Source organism: Ambystoma mexicanum, chromosome 4q (genome assembly GCF_040938575.1).
Source record: "Ambystoma mexicanum isolate Mex_15411 chromosome 4q, UKY_AmexF1_1, whole genome shotgun sequence".
In the NCBI taxonomy this organism is placed as follows: Eukaryota; Metazoa; Chordata; class Amphibia; order Caudata; family Ambystomatidae; genus Ambystoma; species Ambystoma mexicanum.
Genome location: NC_090928.1, coordinates 1,103,664,349 through 1,103,691,715, shown reverse-complemented (window position 1 = coordinate 1,103,691,715; position 27,367 = coordinate 1,103,664,349). Strand labels below are relative to the sequence as shown.

Genomic DNA, 27,367 nt, shown 5'->3' with positions numbered 1-27,367 from the left:
TTAAGTGATATATATGTATACTGGGTGCCCGCTTACACCAGTCTCTCAGTAAGGTATGGGGTACGATCCCCCCTGTTACACCACTACTTCACAATCCCACTCCATCTCTACACCACTCCACACCATCACTCTACCACTCTATCCCACTCCACACCAACATAATTTCCCCAATTGAAGCCCCTGCACTGCCACCTTCCCTGCTCCCATTCGCAGTCTACCTTTGAACCTGTGCAACCGTGCCCCGCACCACTCTACCTCCACCGTTCCTACCCTCTCTCTAACCCTACTCACCCTTCCGCAGCCCTCACTGGCACACTCCTGTATACCACGTCACATCATAGTCTCCCTTTTAGCAACAGAAGCAAGGCTTTTCAGAAGCTAATTCAGAAAAGCAGTTTGCTTAGAATAGTTCATAATTTGCTGAAACACAGTCCATGCTCACTGTTCCATCTGAACTCCTGATGACCTCATCTGGGCTAGTCGCAAAGAAAAAGAACGAATGCATACCATTCAAATACTTGTATGCCACTGGGACCGATTAAGCAACACAGGGGGAGACTGCAAAGATTTCATTCTGCAGGAAGCTTGCGGGGTTTCCACCACTTAAGAAACAAACACAGGATGTGCTGCCTTGGCGCCTCTGCCACAAGACCTTGTCATGGAGAAATGCAGCAGCAGGATGAAACGAGCATTGGCACAGCCTGCCCAGATAAGCACACTGCTTGCTGTTTACCTCTTGGGGCTAGGCCGTACCCTAATTTGTGCCAGGAAATTGACATCAGAGCTCTGAGTGAATGAGCAGCCTGCCACACCTGCGCACTGCAAATGCTGTCATCGGGCATATAATGCACAGCTCTCAACTAACACGCTTTTGGCGGGTGTCACCCGCCTTGTAAACAGCTGACTCACCCGCCAAGCCTCCTGCACGCCCATTCGTTTCAATGGGCCTCTCACCCGCCAAAAATAAAATCGGGTCTTTTCACCTGCCATTGCGACACAAAAGGTTGAGAGCTATGATAATGTCAATATCAGTCAGTCAAAACATACTTGTATTCGGCATTATTACCTTCAAGTTCTAAAAATGCAGTTTATACATAAAAGATACAAGTATAAAAGTATTAGCAGTTGATAAAAGGATCCATACAATGGGCCTCTTTACATGGACGGCGGTAACCATGGCGCTATTAGCGCCATGGTTGCCGCCGGTATTTTACCGAGTCCACCTCGGTGAATGGGGGAATTACCACCCCATTCCAAGGTTGGTGGGGCGATAATTCCCCATTCACCAAGGCCCTTCCCAATTCCCATTTGAGCCCCTATAGGGGTCAATGGGGATGGGGAAGGAGCAAATAACGGTACCGCTATTAGCGGTACCGTTATTTGCCCTGAAGTCCCTCAGCGGGTCCCTTCCTTAACGTGTGGTCTGGCCACACGTTAAGGACAGGACCCACTGAGGGACCTCGCAGTATGGCGCTAAGGGATTACCGGCACCGGTGCCCTTACCGGTGCCGGTAATCCCTTAGCGCCATCCGTGTAATGAGGCCCAATATACGCTATTTATGACTAACGAGGGAGTAGAGCAGGAAATGACAGTACAACGGAGTGTAAACACTGAACTTCAAAGTAAGAATCGGTGTTGTAATGAGTCAATGTATGGCTATATACCTACCAGGATATAAGTGCAGTAATTGTCGGGGACAACGACTCTTACTCACCAATATCCATGTTGTCGGGGCATACTTGATGGTCCTGCCTATAAGCAGCCCTGCCCTAGGAATAAAACGTGCAGTGCCCGATACCACAGAGGGGAGGAGACATTCTCTTAGGAATCGTAGAGCTGGCATCCCATGGCGTATTCCTGCGTTGTACATAATACGTCGCAAAATATATAGCCTTGCAGGTTCAGCCATCATGTAACATGTGCAGACAGAAATGCCCCAATAAGGACACCATATGACGGTCATAATGAACATATCTAAAGTATATCCCCATATGCGCAGGTGCTGTCATCAATTGCCATTTTCAGCCTCAAATACACAAATGTCAAGGTGGGGGTACCAGGGCATATGGTGACTGCATGGTACAACCCCTCATGTGCGGGTGCTGCCATAATATACCAGCTACAGCATCAAATGCATGCCCTAATAATACCATTGTGTGCCTAGTATAGTCATATGACCCACATGTTCAGGTGCTGCCATAATGTGCCAGGTGCATGGCCCAGTGCCATAATATGGCCATCACTTCATATGTCCAGGTGCTTCCATCATATATCAAGCGCAACTTCAAACGTCACAATAATGTCCTCCTACGCCTGGTAAAAGTGTCACCATATGTAAGGTGTAAGTCCAGGTGCTGCCATCCCATGCCACGTACGCCTTAAGTGCCCCAAAGAGCTCCAGCATAGGACGTGTATGCAAGGAAAAGCCTCACAGGCACTGCCATCAACTGCAGTGCAGACCCAAATGCCCCAATCATTCCATTATGTGCCTTGCTATAAACGCCATATTTTAAAGGTATGACCTTGCATATATAACTGGAGTATAGATATTTTGTTTACTGTGAGTCACTGTACTATGATCATCGCCCACGCAAGTAAAAAAAAAAATTGCAGGCAGGGGTTTGCGCTACAAACACAACTGTTAGTTTACAATGCCAGCCTTTGTGCCATAAGCATCTGATTGCACAAAAAGGTAAACAATGCAATATTTCTAAAAAGTTGGGTGTTCCTTTATATTCAGCGCAATTTTGAGAAACCTAGACACAGGTCTTCCACTTCAGAGAGCCAAGTGGCAGCAGCAGAGGGCCAGTGGCATGGGCTGCCCACAGCTTATTGTGACTTGTGCCACCTATTTCTGGCCAGCATGAGTCTAAATAGTGCAAGGAATAAGCAAAGAACCCCACAGAGGTACATCCCTCCACAAGTGGCAAAAAGAAGTGCCATATGTTTTTTTTCATTTAATGTTTAACGAAAGTTACCTTTTTACCCAGTGTGGTAGTAAAGTTAGAAAGTACAAGAACACAATACATTACTAAGACAGAACAAGTAAACACTCATTAACTGCCCCAGGGCTTGGTGTGCAATACAAATGCCTAAGTAAATAAATAAATAAATAACCTTCATTACAATTCAAAGGAATAGTCAAAAGGCGAATCAACCCTATCATAAAAATCTAAAAATTCTTCACTTCGGCGCTGCTATGGGGGGGGTGTTATTTAAGAGACGAAGAGACGCTAAACCCACTATTGTGGCTGACATCTGTTATATTTCCCCACGCTGCATCGATGGATAGGATCCTAAAATCCTTCAAAAGTGGGCCGAAGAGTTGCAAACGGAGAGCCCTCAGAGCCGTACATTCTAAAATCAAATGGCGTAAAGTCACCAGTTTGCTCAAGACTTCACAAAAGCAGTACGTTCGGGGTTGACACGGAGTACCAATTCTAGCTCTTATGTCCTCATTTGTAGGGTATAAAGTCAGGCACAAACCCAAGATAGAAGACCTTTTTTTATTTACCGGGTTAGTGTGAAGGGCAATCAGCATATTTAACAGTGCTCGTGGGCAGCCCCATACCTTCCGTTTCTGACACAAGAGGTTATGATTTATGCAGTCAAAAGCCATTGAGAAATCGATGAAGGCTACAAATATGGGCCTGTCTTTCCTAACAGTTTCCACTTTCAAAAGATTTAGTAGGAAGCTATTTAGAGAAGTACCAGTTGCTTTGACAAATCCAGTTTGCCATTTGTCGAGACTTTGACTTCCCTCAGCTTATAGTAGCAATTCTTCCATCAGTAGAGAGGCAAAAGTTTTACTGGAAATATCTATGAAGGCAATCAGTCGATAATTGGCAGGAATGGTTCGATCACCTTTTCAAAATATAGGAACCAGCAAGGAAGATCTCCACAAGGCAGGAATGGCTTTAGCCTCTAAGATCTTCACAAAAGTATTATTAGAAACTTTTTCCCACAGTTCCAGGTTTGCCTTTAAAGTTATGTTAGCAGGTCCGTCGGAACCCGAGGCTCTACAATTCGTACTCTTTATGGCCAGTTTTGGAATTTTTTATGGGTCCAAGTCAAGTGCACGCCTTGCCACCATTGGTATAACGATATCCTTCGTACCCTCAAGGCATGCAAAGATATTCCTCAAATCATATAGCCTACTAATCTCATAGATCAGGTTTAATTGTATCTCGACTTGTGTTTGCTCGTAGTCCGCCATTACCCTCTAAAAGGCACACGAGTTCTTCAAAGCCAATACCTTTAACATTATTTGTGCAGAAGTGGCATAGAGTCCTCTCCAAACATGCCATTAGTTCAAGCACTAATTCTATGAACCATAAATATAACTGACTGATTTATCCCACTGTGTTGTGTACTGAATACTTACAAATATTGTGATAAACCACCGAAATAAGTTAAAGTATCATGTTTAACGGAGAACAATAGCGAATAGTCCACTGGTCACCTTTAGGTGCGAGTCACTTTTTTGGAGCAGCTGTTTGGTTATTTAAAAGAATTACATAAAATTGGTCAAAACATAATTTTAAACTAGATTTTCTTGCCAAAAGGTGACTGTGACAAAATGACTACTACTCAGTCCCACACAGCTGCTAAACCAGCAGGAATCTCCATCATAAAGGGTGAACCAGGCACAACATGAAGGGTGCAGCTCCTTCACCTCTTTAGGGTAGCATGGGCCGAGGGCAGGCTATCCTCTTCCAGAGGGGCATGAGAAAACAAGGTAGCATCCACACAACAACAGCACGGAGGGAGCAAAATAAAAGAAATGTCCACTCACAATTCTATAAACGAAATACAAGACTTTCATCAAACTAAAAGAACAGACCTACTAATGCAAAGACCAACAACCCACCCCTGTAAAGAAATTCAAAGAATAAGCAGACTTCTGTTTAAAAGTGGTACTCTGGGTATGAAGACAGGGGTATGCAGGCAATTGTCTTTGAAGCAATGTTCAACTTGAAGTATATGCCTTTTTTTTCAAGATATGGAGTGGGAGCTTTATTGTCACTAGGGCCCATAGAACAAGGTCAATGGGACAGAACCAAAGTCAAGCTGGTGAGCTGGTCGACCAGGTCCACCATCCGATGCGGTTTCAAGGCTCTAGGCTTGAAAAGGCACGGACATGGCAAGCAATGTTGAGTCAGCACAATGCGGAAGTCAACATCTCTCGGATGCAAAAAAAGCGGCAAATCGACTTTGAAGTCGAATGGGACGGACGTGGATCCACAATGTGGCAGTTGCAGTAGCTCAGAGAAGCTGGGAGAAGTATGGGTGTCCTAGGAAAGTCCAAATGCTGCAACCCCTCACCTGGCGACAAATTCTCTCCTCATCTTACTTAACTTACTGCTCAACTGCCTGCTCCAACATTAAAGCGACTCCAATCCTTGTCCCCTTGGTGTGGCATCCATATTGTTTTGGCGGAGCTATCTTTGAAGCAGTGAAGCAGCGGTTCGTAGCCTGCCCCACAAGGGGCAGAACTTGTTCCTCTGGGAAGGCGTCAAGGCTTTTTCCGTGCTGTTTTGAGCTGACCAGTGTATATTGCCAAAAGCAACCATGATGCAGGCCATTGCTTACTACCCCTTCTGATCTTGAAGGTTCGATCTACCAGTGTGGGCTAAGGGTTTGCCCTGAAGATGGATATTATCCGAAATACCTTGGCACTTTTAAAATCCTTGTTAGCGCAACACTCCCTTATTACTGTACATATATAAAAACATACTGTGTCATAACTCTGTTCTTTTCTGTAACTGTGAGGAGAAACACTGTATAAATGATGTGGTTATTTTTGATTTTCAGCCCACTAGTTTGGCAACAAGTGAGCCTGTGGTTCTTGCAGGGGGTTCCCCTGTGAGTTTCTGTGTTGTTTAGATTTGGCCTTGTGCTAAGGGCCGTTTTTCATCCACAGAGCTCCATACACAACAAAATGAGTATCTTTGAGAATCTTCAAATCTTTATATCTAGAGTAATCGAAATTAGCGGTGCCCATCTGTACCACTTTTTTCTATTTTCCACTAAAGGAAAGAACAAAGAGCATCTGTGCCATGATCTTACATCCTGTTGTCATGGAAACCCAACCCACACAGAGATCCACAAAACTCTGACAATTGCAGGGGTCACTGGAAAGCTAGTTGAAGAAAAAAAAACATCAAATGGGTTTCGGCCATTTATATCCGTAGCTTCCCACAGGCCGCTATAGCAACCGGATATAGCTTTATATGAACCCACCCGTCACCAGGCCTTGAGAATGTACAGTTATATATGATTTGGATCATGTGTGTTCACTGTGAAGGGCAGCCCATAATTGGAATTAATTTGGATTCCAGCATGCTATTTGTCAGGAAGGTACATGTGACTCTAGTGATCCTGTTGCCAAACTGCATGCTAGTTGCTGAGATGTCAGTAGGCAGGATTCAGCAAAGAGACCAAGTGAACCCATGTGCACTATGCTTTTCAGCGGGTCCTGATAAGCTTGGTTCGCTTTCTGAGATACATTTCATTTACCAGCACCAGTTTATGTTAAAAATATTTTAAAAGCTTGGGAGGACTACCTGCCCGTGAAGAAGGAATTTGTCAGAGTCACAGTCTCCAGAGCCTGTCACTCTGGAGGGGGGGGGGGGGCGGCTCCCATCTGTATTCCAAATGAACCATTTCTTATGCCCCCTGCCAAGGACAACTACTCTGCTCAGTGTACACATAGCAAACTTCCCGGATACAGTTCCCCAAGTCTTCCAACATGAGTATCGCACACAGTGGTCATCTCATCATGAAAACTGCAGAAATACTGTGTGAGCCTTTAGGGAGCTGGTAAGTTCGACCAGTGCACAGAACGCCGGAGGAGGTGGCTTCCAAAATTGGCATTACAGTGTGTGTAATGTGAAAGACATCAGGCTACACTGAAAAATACCCACCCAAATCTACCCGCTAGGGTAACAGGCGGTTCTATGCGATTTTGTCAAAAACGTGTTATAGAACTCGATTTCATCACGAAAAAAACAATTGTGGTAGATTTCCTGCAAATATATGCAGGTGGAGACTAAACCCCCTCCCCCCCACCGCCCAGCCGGAGCCACCCCCATAAGCCTACATTATGTATTCACCTAAACCCACCCGCCACATATATTTGTGGCAATATTCGTTATAATAAATTTGACGAAATCTGCCGCGGCAAATTCTCCCTGTCCCTAAAATGCTCCATCGTGCCATATGAGAATTGAAATATCACCAACAATATCCAATAGTCTTCTCAACAGTGTTGAAAAGATACCCGATAACATGAAAAAGATGGAAAGTGCATTCCACGTTGAATTATGGACGAACGCTGTTGTATTGAATCATGTGTAGAACAAGCCAATGTACGCCAGTCCAACTGTCCAATAGATGGGTGTATTAGAAGGATGTTCAAACTCACCAAGAGTTTGGCTCCATGTGAAGCACGGGAGAGCGGGATGAGAGATTATACATGCACAGAAGTCTGAGGCAACTTTCAATATCCTCACAATATCTCTTTGGGGGGTACAATAGACAAGAAGACACTCCAACAAAGACAGTTTTAAATAAATAAGATGTAAAAAAAACAAAAATTGAAACTACTATGTTGCGATTACTCAAAATAGTAATTTTGGGGAATGAATTTTAATGAAAGGTTTTAGATGACACAACAAGCATTGTCCATCATTCTCAAGTTGCTCCCCCAAGTGAGAGGCATGGTCTAGCCTGTAGTGCGAAGCAATGGCATGGGCTTCAAGTGAGGCGAGGGCATGGTCTCAGAGAAGGGGCCATGATGTGTCTCTGGGTGGGAGAGAACAAGTATGAAAGTAGCGGGGATGAGCATCGAATAAGGAGCACAGGGGCCCTCGAGGCGACGTGCAAATTAACTTCAGGAGCACAGTAGGGTTGCCTCAGAGCGAGGAGAGGACACGTCTTTAAAAGAATGTTTTGAAAGTGTACCTTCGGCTCAGGAGAGCTGTGAAGGAGTGTCTCTCCTGGAATGACGTCAGATATAGCCAATTCCATTTAATGGAGTAACAATGATATCATTAATGAATGATTATCACATGTATCGTGCAACAAAATATGTCAGAGATATAATCCCTCGCCTCGGACATCAGTGTGTGTCTGCCTGCAGTCACAGGTTCATATTACAGTAGTGCCGACGCATCCCTTTATCCTTCCAAGGTCCCGGCTCAGCATTTTACCATTCGAGGTCGAAAGTTTGAATACTATTAAATGGGGAAGTATTATAACAATTATTACAGAGCTTAGAAGCGAGCGGAATCCGCCATGAAGCGCCAAATAAAAACCTTGTGTTTTACATGGCGGTAATGTGCAAAATACATTACATGCTATCATAGCACCTATCATGCCAGTGCTTGTAGAGCGGTACTGCTTAAAAAGAAATGCATTTTGCACGTCCGAATGTTTCACCTGACAAAGTGCTTTCACTTTCTAGAGAAGGAGAGCGAGACGTTCGTTCCATTGGAAACCAGTCGACTCAGCAATTCCTACTTCCGGTGTTCTGCTCTGCCTTTCTCTTTAAAGGGCGCTTCTTCTCCGCATGTGCTGCAGGGCAGCTGGCTGGCTTCATGTGACAGTAAACAGCTCCGAGTAGAGCTTACGTCAATCAAGGGCTTCAATACCTCCGCTGTACGCGGACAGCACACGTGACTCTGTGCTCACCACGCAGTACAGCCCAGTGAAAAACGTGGCACTCCCAAGAGTTGTGGAACCCGGGGGCAAAGCATATTTTACTTTAGGATGACTGGTCCAGCAGCCACCAATTGTCAAATACCACCAAACAGCCCATGGTGTGGTGCATGCTAAGCAGTGCATTACAAGATTCTCTCCTGCAAAAAAAATAGGGGGTGCAGTCTCATCTAAGGCGCTGTGAGGGCACAGTGTTCCCATACATTATAAAAGGTGGTGGCACGCTACAGCAATTGTTTTCTTATCCAGCCGGCTTTACAATAACTAGCAACTAGCTGTACCCCAAGTGTCAAACGTCTCTAGCTCTTGTCTCCGATTTTCTCTCTCTCTCCCTCTCTCTCTCTTCTGTATATGATGGTTTTTTTCTTTCAAACTGTGCACAAAACCCCCCCGTAGTATGTCTCGGTATCCAGGGCCGCTCTAAAACCAGATTGCACCCCAGGCAGGTAGCATGGTTTGGGCCTCCCCAAAATGTTGGGAGAGGTGCTAACTTCAGAAACGATGGGGGAGGGGAAAATGTACTTGTGTGGGGGCATCTAACTTCTTTACACATTCTAATAAGGCTATTCTAGTGCGGCTTCAATGTTACAATCCGTTAACTCTCTCCTTCACATCTGAAACCAGAGAAACCACACAGTTAAGCACTGCTGTGAGAATCAACAGTCTCCTGCCCCTACCCTTCTAATCACTCCCCAGATGTGCAAGTACGAACACCCCTCCTCTTTCATTTGTCTAAAAATGTATGCATACGAATGCATGTGCTAACAATGAAACGTTTTACATTAGTAAATGCTGGGCATGTGTTAACTGTGAAGCCGCCAGCACCATTTATTGTCTGTGTCCTGTTCTGTCCGTCTCCAGCTCTGTTCGCCTTATCGTACAAGATGGAGGGAAGAGGGGGCATCGCTGGAGTCTGAAATGTCTTACTAAGATAAGGGGAGGGGCCATGGGGTTTGATGTATTTTGCTTAAGATTCCAGGTGTCAGATCTGTATCACTGAAGCTGATCAGGGGTATTTGCCTGGGCTCTGCTTGATTCACTCGAGGTGGGCAGTTGGGGAGGGGGGCATGGGTGGGTGGTCTAACCAGTGCCTGTGCCCCCCACACCCTCATTATCCCCTCTCTCTCATTTGTGTCTGATCTGGTTTCCTCCAGTGCCTCTGTGTGCCTCGGTGTGTGACCGGGTGCAGCTTTGTGTCTGTGTGTGCCATGCGCAGTCTTTTCGCAAACACCAGCATTATGGGGAAGCCTGGCCTGGGAGCACCTTTGTGACAAATTGCAGAGTGTTGGGAAGCGAGGACGACCCACAAAATAGATAAGCATATGTGGGTGCTGTATCAGTTCTCTGCATGGCCCATTTAGCCTGCAGTCATTCATTTTCAAGTTGATTGTATTATTTCAGTGATACCATGGATGGCGAGGCTGAAAAAATAAAAATGTGGGCTTTTAATATATAGATTGATGCTTCTGTGGTCCGCAACCCCAACCTTACTTTGTGGTATTACAGTGTAATACTACATTCTGAATACTCTTTCCTTTATAGTGTTAAAAAATATTAAAAAGAAGCTATTTTAGGTTATTTTACACTCATAATTTTAGAAATTAAATACTTGGATGTATATAAATTGTTGTGCATGTGCTACACCGAGAGCACAGCAAAGAAAGAGCTTTTCCTGTCTGTGTTAAAGTGGCGAGCATCATTTTAAAAGTAGTTTATTTCGGTATTGCTTAGTATGTGAGTAAAATGTATGTACATTAAAGGCGGTTACTCATTTAATGAAGGGGCTTTGTAGTGTTCCCTTACGGTGACAAATGAATGCCTTTGCATTAATAATGCATACCGCCTATGATATGAGCCACTCATATTACTGTGTTACGCTCGTAGTGCATGGTCGTTGCACCACTGCCCCACACCCATCTGCACAGCACTGGCCTCACAGAGCAAGATGAAAAGCTACAATAATGCAAACACAGGCACATCACCTCTTTGCATCCAGACAGCGTGTCCCACGCTGGCACGAAGAGTTGCATGTACCCGAGATATTAACCACTCAAGCACAACTTCGCAAGTGCCGTCTGTATCCTACCAGCCCAATCAATCAATCAACCCCAACTCTGTACAGCACATGCGCTGAGGAGGAGGCACCTGTGATCACCCAAGTTTCAGCTTGGGAGCTGATAAGCAACACATGTTGCTTTTAAGGCCCGGCCGCAAGTGCTTACACAGACCCCAGAAGGGCCTGGCTTTGAATGCACTGCTGCTGACTGCAAGAATTGGAGAGTCTGATGATTTAAAAGGTTTCACTTTGTTTTTTGTGTACAGTATGTACTTTTTTCCAATGATTAAAATGATGAAAATGGTGTTGTTGAAGTCAGACTGGCGCTCCCCAGAGCTTGGCACCTCAGGCAGCTGCCTGCACTGCCTGATGCAAAGACTGGCCCTGTTATCTTACTATGCGGGTGTGCTGCGTCCGTTGTGGGGTGATCGTTTGCCTGAGCCACCAGAGTCATTGCTGTCAGCCGCGGAGCCAGAAGGGAAAATATAATTGGTGGGGTACAGTGGAGTGTGTTTTTTTTAAAGCAGTTTATTTTAAAAAAGGATACTATTTAATTGTACCAACAATGCAAACTGGCTATTTTGTAAAAGTTACAAAGTTCATTTCCAAGTATCACTTTCAGATTATTTGTTAGTGATAATTAGAATCTACAACTCTCTTACTGAGCAAACCACATTATAAAAACCTAGAATAGCCATATAAATAAGGTTTTGATGGAAGGTTATCATTTCAAGAACAACAGTGAGACACACTCCTATTGCACTGTTTGATAATAGCCCTGTGAGAAAGGGGAAAGGACAAATAAAACGAATGAAGGATACTGGGTGATTTGAAAAAAAGCAAAGAGCATTTAAGGAAAAATATTACATTTATACTCAAAGAAAAAAAAAGAAAAGTGCATGATTGACCCACTATGTAATGCACATTGGGTTGTGCGCTCATTTCATTTTTCGCAACACACACCCTAATATTGAAAGGTGTGTAGCCATGACCCAGGCATACTTATTTGGGGAGCCAAAAGATTTGGATGTCATGTTAAAATGGCTGCCACACCCATCACTGCAGTGGCATTCAAGGGCTGTGTCTCTATGTGAGGTTGACCAGTCCCAAATGCACAGGCCTCCTTTGATATTATATGCAGGATAGCGAGATGAAATGGGATTTTGATGGCAATCCTTGCCAGTACGTTGGTTTGGTGGCACTAGCGGTTATATTATAGCAGTACACATCCTATGATGGGAGTACCAAATCAAATAATGGCAGCACCTTGGCATATGCAGGCAATGCGTGGCAAATGGTGTATGCCTAGCAAATGCCCATACAAGCTCTATGCAAAAAAAGATAAGCTTTGTTAGTGCTCAGTCTTTAAAAAAGGAAATTATATTTATTTAACTCTAGACATTTTTCTTTTTCTCTGGATGCATTTCTGTAGTTAAATGTTGTGTGTAACTAAGTCACAGTGTGTGGGAGGTTGGGTGCCAATATGTGAGGGTGTGTGTGTGGTGACCTGCGGTTGTGCCTCCTGCAGGGGGAGAGAGGGAATGTGAGAGAGGTGGTTATGGAGGGGGTGTCAGGCAGGCATTGCAGTTGGATCCCTTGTTAGTTGTGAGTCACAGGCTGATATGTGAGGGTCTGTGTGTGTGTGGGATGATCTTCGTGTGTGCCTCCTGCAGAGGGAGAAGGCATGTGAGAGGTGGTTGTAGGGTGTGTGTCAGGCAGGCATAACGGTTGGAGCCCTTGTCGGGAGTGAGCAACAGGGTGTGGGAGGTTGGGTGCCAATATGTGAGGCACTGTGTTTGTGAGATGGCCTGCAGTTATGCCACCTGCAGGGGGAGAGGGAATGTGAGAGAGGTGGTTGTGGAGGGGGTGTCAGGCAGACATTGCAGTTGGATCCCTTGTCAAGTGTGATGCCGGACAGATCCCCTGTTTGAGCAATGTAGCTAACCTCATGCTCTTCTCTCATATTGCAGACTGCCAACTGGTGAATTCATGGATAGTGGAAGAGAAGGGTGTTTGGTATGTGCACAGCACCGCAGCGCTGCACTTCAGTGCATTGCCTTCACCTCTAAGTGCAGATGGACTTCCTCCCCATAGACATGGACATGAAGCGCAAGCTCATCACTGAGACGAGTGCCTCTGGAGACGCAGCCGAACACGCAGCGCTTGATGATGTGTTCAGATCCGCCACACTTCACTGCAGCTAGTGAAAGAGCGTCACATTTGCAAATCGCAGCACACTGACTCTGTCATGTCGTGTGCACCCCCTTTTGTGTGCAGTGAATGTCGATTTCTGCAGGGTGTGACTTAATACTGACGACAGCATTGTTTCTGATTCACCATTTGGGATTGTCTTGCATGGGTTTGTGACGTGGTCATGCTTTAGGTGGCTGCGGTTCGTGCTGTGGAGAACTGACCTGGACTGTGTGCGGTTTCTTTATTCTCAGTGTGAGCCACAGTGTTTCTTGAACAGCTGAGGTGTGCTTTCTGCCTCGACGCAATGGTCGTGGATTTCTGAGAGGACGGACTGATGGGGCGTTTTAGTTGGGACTAATGTATGTCTAGGAATATAAATCATGGTTGGTAACGGAAGCTGCGCCACTCCTGTATGTTGAGTCGTTTTTCGTGCGTGTGCTGGGCTACATTTTATTCACAGACCGTGCAAGTGGCTTTCCGTGTGTAGCGAGTGGTTTATGATTTCAAAGATTGGACCCACACACTATGGGATAGCCTAATAAAAGCGCGGCAGAAACTTCGTCACGTGGCACCCATTTAACCGGAATGTTCTATTAACTGGCCTCTCCCCTTGCCGGCGATAATACTGTTCCAGTAAAGGACGTTCCGGATTACAACATTTTGATGCCGATAACTGAGTTGGACCACGATAGAGCGCCGGTAAAACAAAGCACACGTTGTTTATCTGACTTCTGAGAACTGGAAAACAGAGCTCTCTAACAATCCTTCCGGGTCAGATTGCCTTATCATCTCAGGATGTCTCGGCTTCAACAGAAGGCACAGCATCGTCAGACTAACATGTAAACGATGCAATCAGGAGTAATGGCCCGCCACCCTGGTTGAGGGACCCTCTCTGCGCTCGGGCCCCTATCTTGAGCGGCGGGCCGTTACCTACAGGGTGCCTCCTCAGGGCAGATCGCCTTATTATGGAAAGGGCCCAACTCCGAGACCATGGACAGGTTGACCTCTGATGGTTCTAGATTAAAAATATGGCAGCCAAACTATGGTGCTGCCATCTTTATTGTCCGGCACGCTATGAAGGATACCCTATGGATTGGAATACCATGAGTCAGTCCCCATAACCCTTTAATCAGGGCTTAATTCTAGCCCGATGCCTAGACCCCCATCAGCAGAGCTGCACCGGGGTAGGGACAGAGGGGGACAGTACTGGCCTGGAATACATCAAATCTTATCTGTTTTAATGGAGTTGGGGAAAGCACTACAATTTTACTTTTGGGGGGCAGTAGGGAGTCTTCCACCCACCTCCCTCTACTATAACAGAGAGTGGGCTTATCAGTGACTCAAATGCACAGGAACATCGAAGAAGCTTGTGTAATTTCACAATACGCATAACCAGCTTTACAGATATGGGGCGTATCCGCTACTTTTTTTTCTCTAAAATTTGACAAATACTATCGAAAAACCAAAATAGGAAGTAAAAATGCTCCCAAAAAAAATAGGAAGTTGACACATAGAAGTTTGTCGATAAATGGTGACTGGTGTTCGCAACAATCAAGGGATTGTGTCCTAGTGGTCTGCGGGCGCAGAACATTAGCCTCTTATCTTAGATCATGCAGATATCTTCCTAGGGGGTCCTCCAATTGTAAACTGATACTTTGATGTCCCCGGTAGCAACTGACATTCTTTTCTTTTTCCCCCCATGTGTAACAGCTCCTTAGGTCACCGTTATATTTTTTGCAGTTTAGTCTCTCACTGCCTCTCTAATGCTGTTTTTTGATATTTTGTATCGTTTTGTTTTATGTTTCATGTTCCATTTATTGATTGTTTTGTTTGTTTCTGTATGCGTCATCATGCCTCAGGGTCCATTGTGTGCGATATAAATGAAATAAAGTAAAGTAAAATAGGTTGGCAGCCATTAAGTTGTTATGGAATGCTTTTGCTCAGTATTCTCTGATTCTCATTTGTGTCAAATTCTTAAAGGAGCAGACTGAAGAAAGTGCAGGGACACCCAGAATAGAACTTTGTCCCCACTGCTTCCACCCACATGTTTGGAACAGTAGCGCACTTTGCACCACAGGAAGAAGCTGTTTTTAGTGCCTGATCGGAAGCGATAAACATCTATCTCTTAATGTGCATGAATAATAAGGTTTATAGTTAAAACATGTTTACTTGTTTACTTGCCTAGAAAATACTCCCATTGTGAATGGGACTTACCTTTTACTCCCTAAAAAACTCATTTTACTGACAACTTTAAAAAATAGGGAGTAAAATACTCCCACTTTGAAATCTGATCGGGAGCCCTGCGTTTAACACGGTCCAGGGTTCACAAAACGGACTATACTGCACTAGAAAGTGCAATGGCTGGAGCTAGGCTAGGAAAACATGGATATAGTTTTGCTGTAAAGTCATATATTTCTCCTGTCAGAAACTCAAATTCAATAGAATTCCTCTCCCCGGTGGATAGATTTTCTGTGCTGGATCCAGTTGCTGGCAAATGGTTTTTTGGGCCTGAGCAGATGTGCTGCAGAGAACCCTGCAGTTCATCAATGTTACATCATGCAATATGTTATTCGTATCCAAGGGGACCTATTGTCCATTTGCTTATCATTCTGGCCCCACCCACAAGGACAGAGAAGGACCAAAATGCTATGGAATTCTCCTCTGAACACATTCAGAACAGTAGCTCCAGGTTTGTGTTTGGCTTGGTGGGTGCCAATGTGGAGGTGGTGTTGTGGTCAGGGCTGGCCTTAGTGGCAGCATCGCCCTGGGCGAATTGGTGCTCCCCTGTCTCTCGCTGCGTGCCACTGGTCAACAGGTGGAGGGTTTGGGGGGGGGGGGGGCGGGGGTTGCACAGCTTTTATTTTTCTATCCCTCCCTGCTCCGACGCCTAGCGGTTAATCACTGGAATAGGGCGCTCATGCGCCCTATTCCAATGAAAACCGCCTTGCTCCTGCGTCGGAGTGGGGAGGTATTCATCTCAAAATGACTGTATTATTATTAAAGGCGCCCCGCAGTCGCGGGTGCATTTAATGCCAAAAGGGCGACTGCCGCACCCATTCCCACTACGCCAGCTCGGGGGGGGTCCCTTGAAAGACTCCCCTGAGCTGACTCGGTGGGGGCTAATGGCACTCTGAGGGGGCATGGTGTCCCGGGCGGCCGCCCGGCCCGCCCTGCCCTAAGGCCGGCCCTGGTTGCGGTGCTGATGTGCGTATCTGGCACAGCGAGAAAGGGGACTACATCTGGACTACCTTTACTAGCCCACGCTGAAACCCCAAGTGTGCCCCTCCACTGAGAATGAACAACGCCAAAACCATTTCTGTAGGATGTGGCCCACCAAACAGTGTCTGTGCAATCATGTTTTAGCTCACCGCCTGCACAAAGGCAGTGGGGCAATATTCCTTTGCATATCTCATTGCCTGCACAAAGGCAGTGGGGAAATATCCCTTTGCATATCTCACCGTCTGCACAAAGGCAGCGGGCAATATCCCTTTGCATATCTCATCACCTGCACAAAGGCAGTGGGGCAATATCCCTTTGCATATCTCACCGTCTGCACAAAGGCAGTGGGGCTACATCCCTTTGCATATCTCGCCGCCTGCACAAAGGCAGCGGGGCAATATGCCTTTGCATATCTCACCGCCTGCAAAAAGGAAGTGGGGCAATATCCCTTTGCATATCTCAACGTCTGCACAAAGGCAGTGGGGCTACATCCCTTTGCATATCTCACCGCCTGCACAAAGGCAGTGGGGCAATATGCCTTTGCATATCTCACCGTCTGCACAAAGGCAGTGGAGCTACATCCCTTTGCATATCTCACCGCCTGCACAAAGGCAGCGGGGCAATATGCCTTTGCATATCTCACCGCCTGCAAAAAAGGCAGTGGGGCAATATCCCTTTGCATATCTCACTGTCTGCACAAAGACAGTGGGGCAATATCCCGTTGCATATCCGTCTGGCCCTGCCCACAAAGACAGTCGCTTCGCCTTCGTTGCTCAAGGACACGTCTTACAGTGCATTGCAAAATCCTTCAGCCCATGCTGGGCTGTCCTAATTTGGAAGGCACACTTTCACAACTTGTGTTTACATTTTTCAGAAATAAACCATGTCAAGGATACATAAAACAGATTGAATGGTCACAGCTCAGAGATCCCTGCAAGTGCTGGAGTTCCGACCTCCACTTCTCATGGGTACAGTTGCTCATTATATGATCAGACATTATGCCACTGTGATGTAAATTGCAGAAAGATTGTCCTTTTTAATACTTAATGTTTCCAGCGCTTAATTTCATTGTTCCGACCTAGCCACATATGCAGGCGTAGATCCATAGACTGCTATTGTATGATGAGCCCCTCCAGAAGCTAGGACCTCCTTGGTGGCACCAGTCTAGAGCTCCAGTTCACTGGGCACTGTTATGTAGGCAGCCCGTGGGTAGGCGCCCCTACAGGGACCAACACCCCTTTATTCTTCTCCTACATCCTTCGACCCCAGGTCCTCATTTTGACGTTGGTTGTAAAATAAATAGGGGTACATTCATTGCTCCAAATTTCCTGCATACAGCTAGTGAAAGACATTGAAAACATGCAGCAAAATGTGGTAATAAATTCCACCCTCCACTAACTTACAGTGAAGACGTGCTTAGGACCTGATTGTCTTGTGCGTCCATGCAATCTACACCTGAGCAGAGTTCTGCCTGACTCTGTGAAAATCCTAAAAATAAAAAAGGAGGAATGTGCAAACCTTGAACAAAATAGAGAGCGTTCAAACAATAGTTTTGCTTTCTTTTACTTCATTAGGAAAAAGAAGAAATCGATTAAAAAAAATACATTTATCATGGATTTTTTTTATACAGATAATGGTTCACCAACACCACCCCAGAATAGTCTAGCCTTTCCAAATCCACATCTTCTTCATCTGGATATTTTCCGGTCATTCCTCACTTACATGAACAACCTTTCTCCTGGCCACCCCCCCCCCCCCCCCCCCGCTTATTCCCCTTCATCCATCCAAGTGTTTATTTTAAAAATCAACTTCTTGGTTTATTCTGCATTTTGAAATTAGTGAATCCTTGGATTCTGGATGTTTCATGACATTTTTTAAGCATTTCAGCTTTTTCAATCTGTACCTTGATTAAGTTACCTTCTGCTCTACTCCCCTTCAGTGCTCATCTGTTCTACTCATCAGTAACCATTATGACACATAGGAACTATTGTCATGAAGTGAGGTGTGCACTGCTGGGATACCTGAGCTGAAATGCTGCAAGCTTGATTCGTTTCATTTTCATGAAGTTATTAAGAAGCACTGCTGGGATGCCTGAGGAGAAATGCTGCAAGCTTGATTTGGGTCATTTTCATGAAGCTCTTGAGAAGCACTGCTGGGATACCTGAGGAGAAGAAATGCTGCAAGCTTGATTTGGGTCAGTTTCATGAAGCTCTTGAGAAGCACTGCTGGGATGCCTGAGGAGAAGAAATGCTGCAAGCTTGATTTGGGTCAGTTTCATGAAGTTCTTAAGAAGCACTGCTGGGATGCCTGAGGAGAAGAAATGCTGCAAGATTGATTTGGGTCATTTTCATGAAGTTATTAAGAAGCACTGCTGGGATGCCTGAGGAGAAATGCTGCAAGCTTGATTCGGGTCATTTTCATGAAGTTATTAAGCAGCACTGCTGGGATGCCTGAGGAGAAATGCTGCAAGCTTGATTCGGGTCATTTTCATGAAGTTCTTAAAAAGCACTGCTGGGATGCCTGAGGAGAAATGCTGCAAGCTTGATTCGGGTCATTTTCATGAAGTTATTAAGAAGCACTGCTGGAATGCCCGAGCTGAAATGCTGCAAGCTTGATTCGGGTCATTTTCATGAAGTTATTAAGAAGCACTGCTGGGATGCCTGAGGAGAAGAAATGCTGCAAACTTGATGTGGGTCCTTTTCATGAAGTTATTAAGAAGCACTGCAAGCTTGATGTGGGTCCTTTTCGTGAAGTTCTTAAGAAGCACTGCTGGGATGCCTGAGCTGAAATGCTGCAAGCTTGATTCGGGTCATTTTCATGAAGTTATTAAGAAGTACTGTTGGGATGCCTGAGGAGAAATGCTGCAAGCTTGATTTGGGTCATTTCGATTAAGTTATTAAGAAGCACTGTTGGGATGCCTGAGCTGAAATGCTGCAAGCTTGATTTGGGTCGTTTTGATGAAGTTATTTAGAAGCAGTCAGCATTACCCGTGCTCAATCGATGAGGCTTCTTAGACACGCAGGACCATAGGAAGCAAGTTAGGTATGGGAAGACCACCAAGAGCCTCTTATTCATCCCTGCCTAGACCTTGAGTCTCCTGCTTTAGGAGAATGCATGTGGAATAGCCCAGGTTGCTATCACAAGTGATGGGTGGGTCATTCCAGGATGCAGGGGTGGGGGAAGCGAGGGACATTTCTCCTACAGATCTTAATAGGATTAACCACATGCATGCATGAGCTGACCCTCGAGAAGTAGATGATAACCTCATGCATTGTGGGGTAGCCCCATTTCCCCCATTGTACGCAAAGCCTGGAACATGCACACAACTGGGAGACTTGCTGCTCATACTGCTTGCACCATGTGTCCCACTGCAACCCATTACTTAGATTGACCATTTCGGAAACTTATTTAGGCCTCATAAATGGTCATTTTAGCAGACTGCAACGGGTATGTAGTTGTGCACAAAGTTCCAGGGCATAGCCCAGAAACTGGTGATGCTACTCACAGCAGAATCACCATGTATCCACACTATGCAAATCTGCATGCAGTGTTCAGGCATGCTACAGCCTATGAGAACACTGCATGAGGACCAATGCATCCCAAAGAATGTGTGGGTAAAAGACAGCCTTTTCCATGTTTTTTTCTCTGCGTTCAGTGGAATGTGGGTGCTGGTGCCCAAACCCACTCCTCATTATTGCCTTGCCCAATAGTACTGCCCAGCCATCATCTTCCGTCAACCTTCAGTCGTCAACATTATGATCTAACATATAGCAGTCTGCAACGCGTGGCTCTCCAAATATTTTCGACTACAATTCGGATTATCCCACGGCATTGACTATGCTGGCTACGGCTGTTGGAAGTTGTGGTCCAAAACACCTGGAGTTTTGAATTCTGATACAGACCATTGAATGCACGTTGGGGTAAGGAGCAAGGTGCCTCCAAATCACAAGTTACTTGGGTTTGATCATTACGATTTCTGGCAGAAAAATCAAAAAACATTACGTTTACCAAAAGGCTTCTCCATTTCAAAAGCTGAAGTGCATTGGCAAAAGTGTGTACTTCTCCAGTCAGAATAAAAGGTGCTCGTGTCCTATTCCAAATGAAAGGGCTACATATAGGGACTGCCTTACAGTAACACTCAAACCCAACAGAGACCGCATAAGAGATTCAGTTGACGTGGGGTGTGTAGTGCTGTCGGACATATGAATCAATGCGTCTAATTTCGAAAGAGGCAAAGGACTAGAAACATTAAGCTAGCCGCCAGCGCTACGAAACCATATCAATTACAGCTGCGCGCTATACAAAAGACATTTGACTGCCATATTACCGTATAAACGTGGTCTTCCCGGTGGAGTACTGTCCCACAAGCAAGATCATCGGCTTGTTATCAAAATCCGCATCTTCCAGCGCCGGGGAGTGGAACTCGTGGAATCGGTAGTGTTCTTCCAGAGGCAGCAGCTTGGTCCTGTAGAGCTTTTTCAGGCCATCGCTGACCGTCTGGAACACCTCGGGGTCCTTTCGCTTGTCATCGGTGCCCAGCCAGCTGAACATTTTGCAATCTCAGAGCGTCTTATGGGATCGGATGGATGTAAAGCAAGCTACCTGTCGCCCCGCAGTGCGATCAGAAAGCAGAGCCTGCTGGAATCCTTTAATTACCTACAGCATGCACGAGTAGCAGCATGCAGTCTAACTAGTACCAAGAACAAATCCTATTGTTCTCTAACCGAGAAGGGGTGGATAGGCTAAAGTATTAATAATAATTCTCTATATAAATATTATATAAATGAAAAAAAAATACCAAAACGCCCAAACACTTGCACAATACAATCCGTTATCCTTCCAGAAATGTGGTGGAATAAAAAGCGATGGTCTTCCCTGTGCTCGGGCAGGCGGTGGCAGCTCAACGTCCGCTGAGAATATAAAATCCTACAAAATGCAATGCAGAAAAAAAAAATGCAGCGGTGCGCAGCTCCCCCTACTTCGTTGCAGGCAGGCAGGCAGGCAGGCGAGGAAGCCTCGAGCGTGCAGCGCAAAGGATGCGGAGTCCCCGTTTGCCAGAATGATGCCGCGGCAGATGTAAATCTCAGACCCAGCTGTTGCTTTTAAATGCCAGCCTGCAGGAAGCTGCGCCGAGCGGAAGCTGCCCTACTCCTGGCAGACGCCCCCCTCAGTGCTCGGCGGTGGAAGCCGGGCCGGGCGGGGCCATGTTGGTGGCTGAGCTGGGCGGAAGCTGACCTTCTCCTGGCGGAATGCCTGTATCAGGTCGCCTGTGAAGCCGGCTGGGGCGGACCCGGGCGATGCAGGGCTGGGTGGGGTGGCCTGTGGCTCAGGGTTGCCTCAAGCTCCTGCGTTGCAAAATCCTGGTTGGTGGAGGGGGATTGCTGCAAAGGCCTCCCCGCTGCTGAACTGCAACAGCGACATCTGTTGGAGCAAAGGACAACTCAGGATTTCTGCCTCGCGTCATTGTCACGTTCTGAAAAAGACGTGCGTTTTACATTAATCTTTAATATTATGCAATCGACAGCTCAACGCGTTTCTTTTATACGAGGGAATCGCCCACTTCTCAAGCTAGACTCCGCTAGGGACGAATACGTCTATCCAAGATCCGGTATCCTTAGATTTGGAAATAATAGCACGCGTTATTACAGTGCTTACTGATCAATTCGTTTTTAGTGTTTTATACGGCACCGAACGCTAAAAAGTGGACACGCAGCGCTATATTTTAGAAAGTATCATACAAAAAGTGTCCACTAATGTAACTCAAAACCCAACCAGACACCATAAAAAAATTAACATTATGGATTATTATTATTTTTTTTATTTATTTGTGTTTAATCATAAATAGATTTTTACAAAGAAAAAATAAAACATTTTCTGTTTTTGTTGACTAGACCGTCTTGTTCTTTTGTTCTCACTTATGATTGTCTCTACATTCTCTGTAATGTCTTCAGTGATTGGTTAGTTTAGATTATGGATTCCAGATTTTCTTTTTTTTGCAGTTTGTTCTCGTGTGTATATAAAAAAAAGCATATCGCGTGAGATGTAAGCAGTCTGAAGGTTTTGTGTGTTTGCTTATAAAGAAAGCGGTGCCCTGTAGGGGTTAAGGAGTGGCTAAAGAGTACAGTATCCCCGATGGGCACACAATGCGCCAACTTCCAAATAAGCTTCGACGCTTTGAAACCAGAACAGTTGATGCAGTATAATATATTTCCATCACAATAAACTATTTTGTATTTTTGTACAATAATGTCTCACACTTGCAGCATATTGCAGCTTTGTTTTCTGCAAAAAAAGCAGGACTCGAAAGCGCAAATCCTGATTTGTTTCTGTATCACACAATGTGGCATGTGGTCGCAATCTAGATCTATCATTCGGTTTGCACCACCCCGCCATAAGGTTTACAGGCAGGGGCGGCGTCAGGGCCTTTTAACCTTTTCAGTTGCAAGAGGCCTCAATCCTAAAGTGGCCCCAGCATCTGCCCCCAGGTTGCAAGTTTTCAGTCTTTTAACACATCAATGTATTCCTTTCTATATTACTTTTGTTCTGGGGCTTTAAGTTTGCCCTTAGCAGAACTCACCTTACAAGGTGTGTTTCCCTCGGGGTATACTGAAGTCTTATAACCTCATTGCCTTTTAACAACGGTTCCTCCACATCAGCCACTTGCTGACAAAGAAGGACTTATAGCTTTTCAGTGGGCATTTAGTGTTTCAGCTCTGATGGCTGGCCATCTCGTGATAATCGTGTGATTATTGGCTTGGCTGCACTTCTTATTTATTGTATTTATTGTTTTTTTATTTATTTTTCTGTTACCCTATGTACCGCACTGCCCCTCCTCATTCTCTCCTTGCACTTGCGCGATTTCAATGTCACCTGGCCTAGTAGGATCGTTGTCTCTGTCTTCCCTTTCTTCCCCCCTCCCTTGCCTCGTCGCGCCTTGAAACACTTGTGTATAGGCGCGTTATAAATGCCATATCATATCAATCAGTGGCTAGTAACACATGGCTGTATTTCTTTGTCTCCATTATAATGTTTGCACCACAGAGTGCCCAAGACTAATTTTCTGCTGTAGGCAAAGGGGGCCCCCAACCATCATGTTAAAATGGGCCCCCCACATGTTCGGTCAGACCTGTTTACAAGATTATTTTAGGCTTGTACAATCAGAGGCAACCCCAGATAAGGTGCCAGGAGTGCAGCTTTGTCTGTTGCTTACGTGGTGCAGCCATTCCTTTTCTCCGCCCTTTCCAGCCTCTCGCCTCCCCACCCCCATAGCTTAGCATGTTGCACAGCGGGGCGGGGGGTGCTGGGGTGAACTGGGAGGGGAGGAGAATGCTGCAATACAAGCAACACGTTTAACCTTTTCTCTGTCTGTCTTGTCGTGGTTGTGTGGTTTGATTTGTTTGAACTTTGTACTCCTGATTTGTGTCATCTTCATTCACTTCCATCTTCTTTTTCTTGTTGTGGCATGTCGGTGCCGTCTTGTGTGTTCAGCGGTGCCTGAGAACTTTAGAGATTATTGTGGCCATTGACTTACATTATGAATGCACGGGCATGCAGTGAGATTGCTTAGTTGAGTTGTAGCCCTGTGAGTCTGGTTGACTTGTTCGTGTCAATCACAAGACGGGGTTTCAACAGGATTTAGAGGTCTTGTGACCTGTGGAAATGTCCTTCCTTGGAACTTTATTTTGCGCGATGATAGTTGACGGTCCGGTTTTCTAAAACTTGCTGAACTTGGAGGCGCTCACTGAATTTTGCATTTCAACTTTACCCCGACGAATCACCCATTCCGATGTTCTTAGTCGTGGCGGCATGGCAGGCATTGAATTCTGCATTGCTCTTTCATTGTATGTCAGTCACTAAGGCCTTGATGGTCTCATGATGCGGAACAAGGAACAGCATGTTTCATGGGCCCAGGTTGGAACAATTCAGGTATTTTCTGGATGACTTCTGTAGCAATATATCGAGATACCACCCTTAACCTGGGGAGTTCCTTCCCCCCCAATTAAGGTGCCCCACAATAATTTAAGCTTTTAGCGCTAGTCCTATTGACTCATATAGAGCCACGTTAATCTCCCCCTCGCCTCCCCCGTGCCAACAGTGAGCCAAGAAGCAGGCCAGAGTATAGAAAAAATATATATTTATTTAACTTATAAGCTCAATGATTTATGACTTTAACTGATTACACATACACACGCCACCTTCTCCGTGCCAGAAAACAAAGCTTCAGTTACAAAACACACTTTTTTAGAATGTTACTTTTAAAAGCACTTTTTCTGCATTTTTCACTTTTGTCAATGTTGGGATGCAGGTCCAACTCCCTCTGTATCCGAAGGGGTTTCGACTGAGAGCTGTGCAGTAAAGGGAATTACAATAAATAAGGTTAAAATAGATGGAATGCTCTAAGGCCCTCAGACAAAACTATGCTGAACCACCACCATTTTTGGGAGCTGGGCCTAGCATGAAAAGGACCCGGCACCATCGGAGCAGCAGCAGAGGTCTGCAGCCACAGCACACATTTACATCTCCATCTCTCGGTAAGGCCGGGGAAAAAGATGGTAATTTGACCCAGGAGCTACAGCCATCTATTGTGTGTATTGCAGGCCTGTGTCAGTGGTAAGGAATGTGGGTAGCAGAGCACGGGAAGGGGAGTGGCGGGCTTTGAAGGACAATCTCACGAGAAGCAGGGCAGAGGTCTGAAGCTGCCATAACATGGGTCCCAGATTTAGAGCACCAAGGTCCCAAACCTCCCAACCCCACTTTTTTAGAACTACTAGAGTCCTTTATCTCAAGCTCTAAATCCCTTAACTGACGATGGATTAGGGTGCTCACACTAGGGAGCCCAGGGGGGGGGGGGGCGTGGGTGCTGTAGGAAAGCCCCTCAACGCTCACACCAGAAAAAAAAGAACCCACTAGGGATTTTATTCCTAAAAAATAGGAGTGCATCTGCAAAGAGCTCTGCTGCTGCCGAACATTCAGGCAAAATCTGCATGAGCAGCACTTTAAGAAGGTACATCGTGTCATTAGTGACATCATCACCTACATTAAAAACTCACAAGGCTGGTTGGCAAGACCCTATACATAGGCTTCCTGCTCCATAGGGGATGCCAGGCCATTGGTCCCAGCCCCTTCTGTCCATCTTCTTCCACGTGGGTGATGCTGCCGTCGGCATCGGTCATAAGGTGGCAGCTAATTGGCAATTATGTGGAAAAATAAACTATACATCTCTATCTATGTAGCAGTGCACCTGAAACAAGCAGACAGGGGCCCGAGGGAAAGGATGAGGACATACTAACTCACAAACGTCATTCGATCCCAGACAGGCCAGCATCTCTCCAAAGTCTCCCACCCTCATTCTGGGCTATAATTGTATACCTCCCTGCACTTCGCAGCACGAATCACGGGAGCCAGAAGTGAAGGCAGAAAGTACAGCTTTCTGAACTTTCTTGATCAATCAGGGGTCTAACGGGTTTATGATCAGTGGTCTGGGAGGACTGGTACCTTGGATTTCCAGGGGTCTTAAGGCTAGGGCATTTGGCTGCTATAACTTAGAGTTAGGACTGGTCAGGATCGGAGGCCCATGCCCTCCTTCTCGTAGGATTGTATTACAAAAAGGCGCTCAACCCTCCTCCTGTGTCCTTGCAGAGCACATTCCTCCCAGAGCACGAAAACTGGCAACGTTTAAGACAATGAAGGGTTTATGGATCTCGGTGGCTCTGGCCTTTCTCATAAGTGCCCGGGATACAACCTATTTCTTTTCTCATGTTCTGTGATGCTGGCTACTGCACTGCGTTTGCATCTTATGTTCCAATATGGCTGCTAATATCTAAGATGGTGTTTGTTCTCACATGTGCACTATGTCTATGAAGCATGCAATAATATGATTGTGTAAAGGATTTTAGGAGCACCGGCGCCTCCCGGTCTCCGATACTGCACTTCATGGCCTTTACCTTATTCTAAACCACTTGAGGGTGTGGGAAGGTCGCCCCATCTTCCCAACATTGCCATGGGGCGGAGACCAAAGGCCCTGTCAGCTGATTTGAACCGTGAGGTGCGCAGAGTGAAAGTAACACATTTAGGCCAACGATGGGAAGGCATGGCGGGGGCGCCAGAATGTCTGTGATCAGGCTAAGCTTCTCTCATTCTTTGAGGTCTACCTTGCCTCGAGAGTATCCACCACGCTCATGTCTAATAACCAGGTGCACATCACATGGTCGAAATGTGAACAGACAGTCTATTCATCTATTGACCCAATTGAGTTGCTAGGGTGTGAACATATTGTTTCAAGGTCCACGTGGAAGAAGATCGCCACACGCCACACCAGCCAATCATCGGAAGGTCTATGAGTACTCAACTGTATGTACATAAGGACTTCACCAATAGTAATGAAGAAACAACTTTGCAATGTCTTGCGTCATAAGTAACAATGACAATGTTATGCTTTAAAATGTAGTGTTTGCTTTGATCTGGCCAGTGCACTCTGTGGCAGTAGGGTGTGAATGCTCCTGCTAACACATATTTTTCTTTCGAAAGTAAACGCTTTGTTATTCTTGCAAAAGGTGTGCTGAGCTTTTTTCCTTAGAGGATTGCATTCATTCTGTGTCTGGTTGTCTGGAGGTCTGCCTCACATCTCACAAACATGAAACACAGGCTAAATAACCGGGGTTCAATCCTCTTGTCCCACAAACAACTCCTTTTGTCAAATTAAATAATACTTTGTAACACAACTAGAGAATAAGCATCAGCACTTCTTGATAAGGGTTTACTTTTAAATTACATACACATTTCGATTTTCAAAGCAATCTTACTGCAGCATTTGTTAGGTTAATTTCCCTGCACGCTTGAAATGCTAGCAGTTTGAAATCCCACAATTCAATTGAAACTGCCTGGGATTGAAAGAACACTCCTTCCTAATTCACCCCAAAGCAATACAGAATCTTTTCTGCTATGAGGGCCATTTACTCTCAGGAAAGAGTGTGCATTTTCCAATGGAGAATTATACTTGGTTTCACTTGGCAAAGCACTTCCCCACAGCACCAAAACCTGTGCATCAGTGATATGCACCACTCCTCTGTTTAAAAGCCAGGTCTAGGGAGTGGGGTAAATTGGGAATTTCATTTGGGGCCAATGTACACCTGTTTGTTTCAAGGCAATGTTTAAGGAGTGATAACAGTAGGGAATTT

The 27,367-nt window shown here is 45.6% G+C and overlaps 1 protein-coding gene across 3 annotated transcripts in view; it reads right to left on the bottom strand.

Moving 5' to 3' along the window:
- Positions 1-21,627, bottom strand: part of LOC138468211 (EH domain-containing protein 3) — a 379,867-nt gene extending 358,240 nt beyond the window's left edge. The window contains exon 1 of one of the 3 annotated variants that reach the window (XM_069608670.1): positions 20,518-21,627. In XM_069608670.1, the coding sequence (XP_069464771.1) occupies positions 20,518-20,741 (224 nt within the window). In that variant the 5' untranslated portion in view covers positions 20,742-21,627. Of the gene's footprint in view, positions 1-8,443; positions 8,574-20,517 lie in introns of those variants that run through there. The other 2 variants (XM_069608671.1, XM_069608672.1) reach the window with 2 other exon arrangements.
- Positions 21,628-27,367: the final 5,740 nt, after the last annotated feature.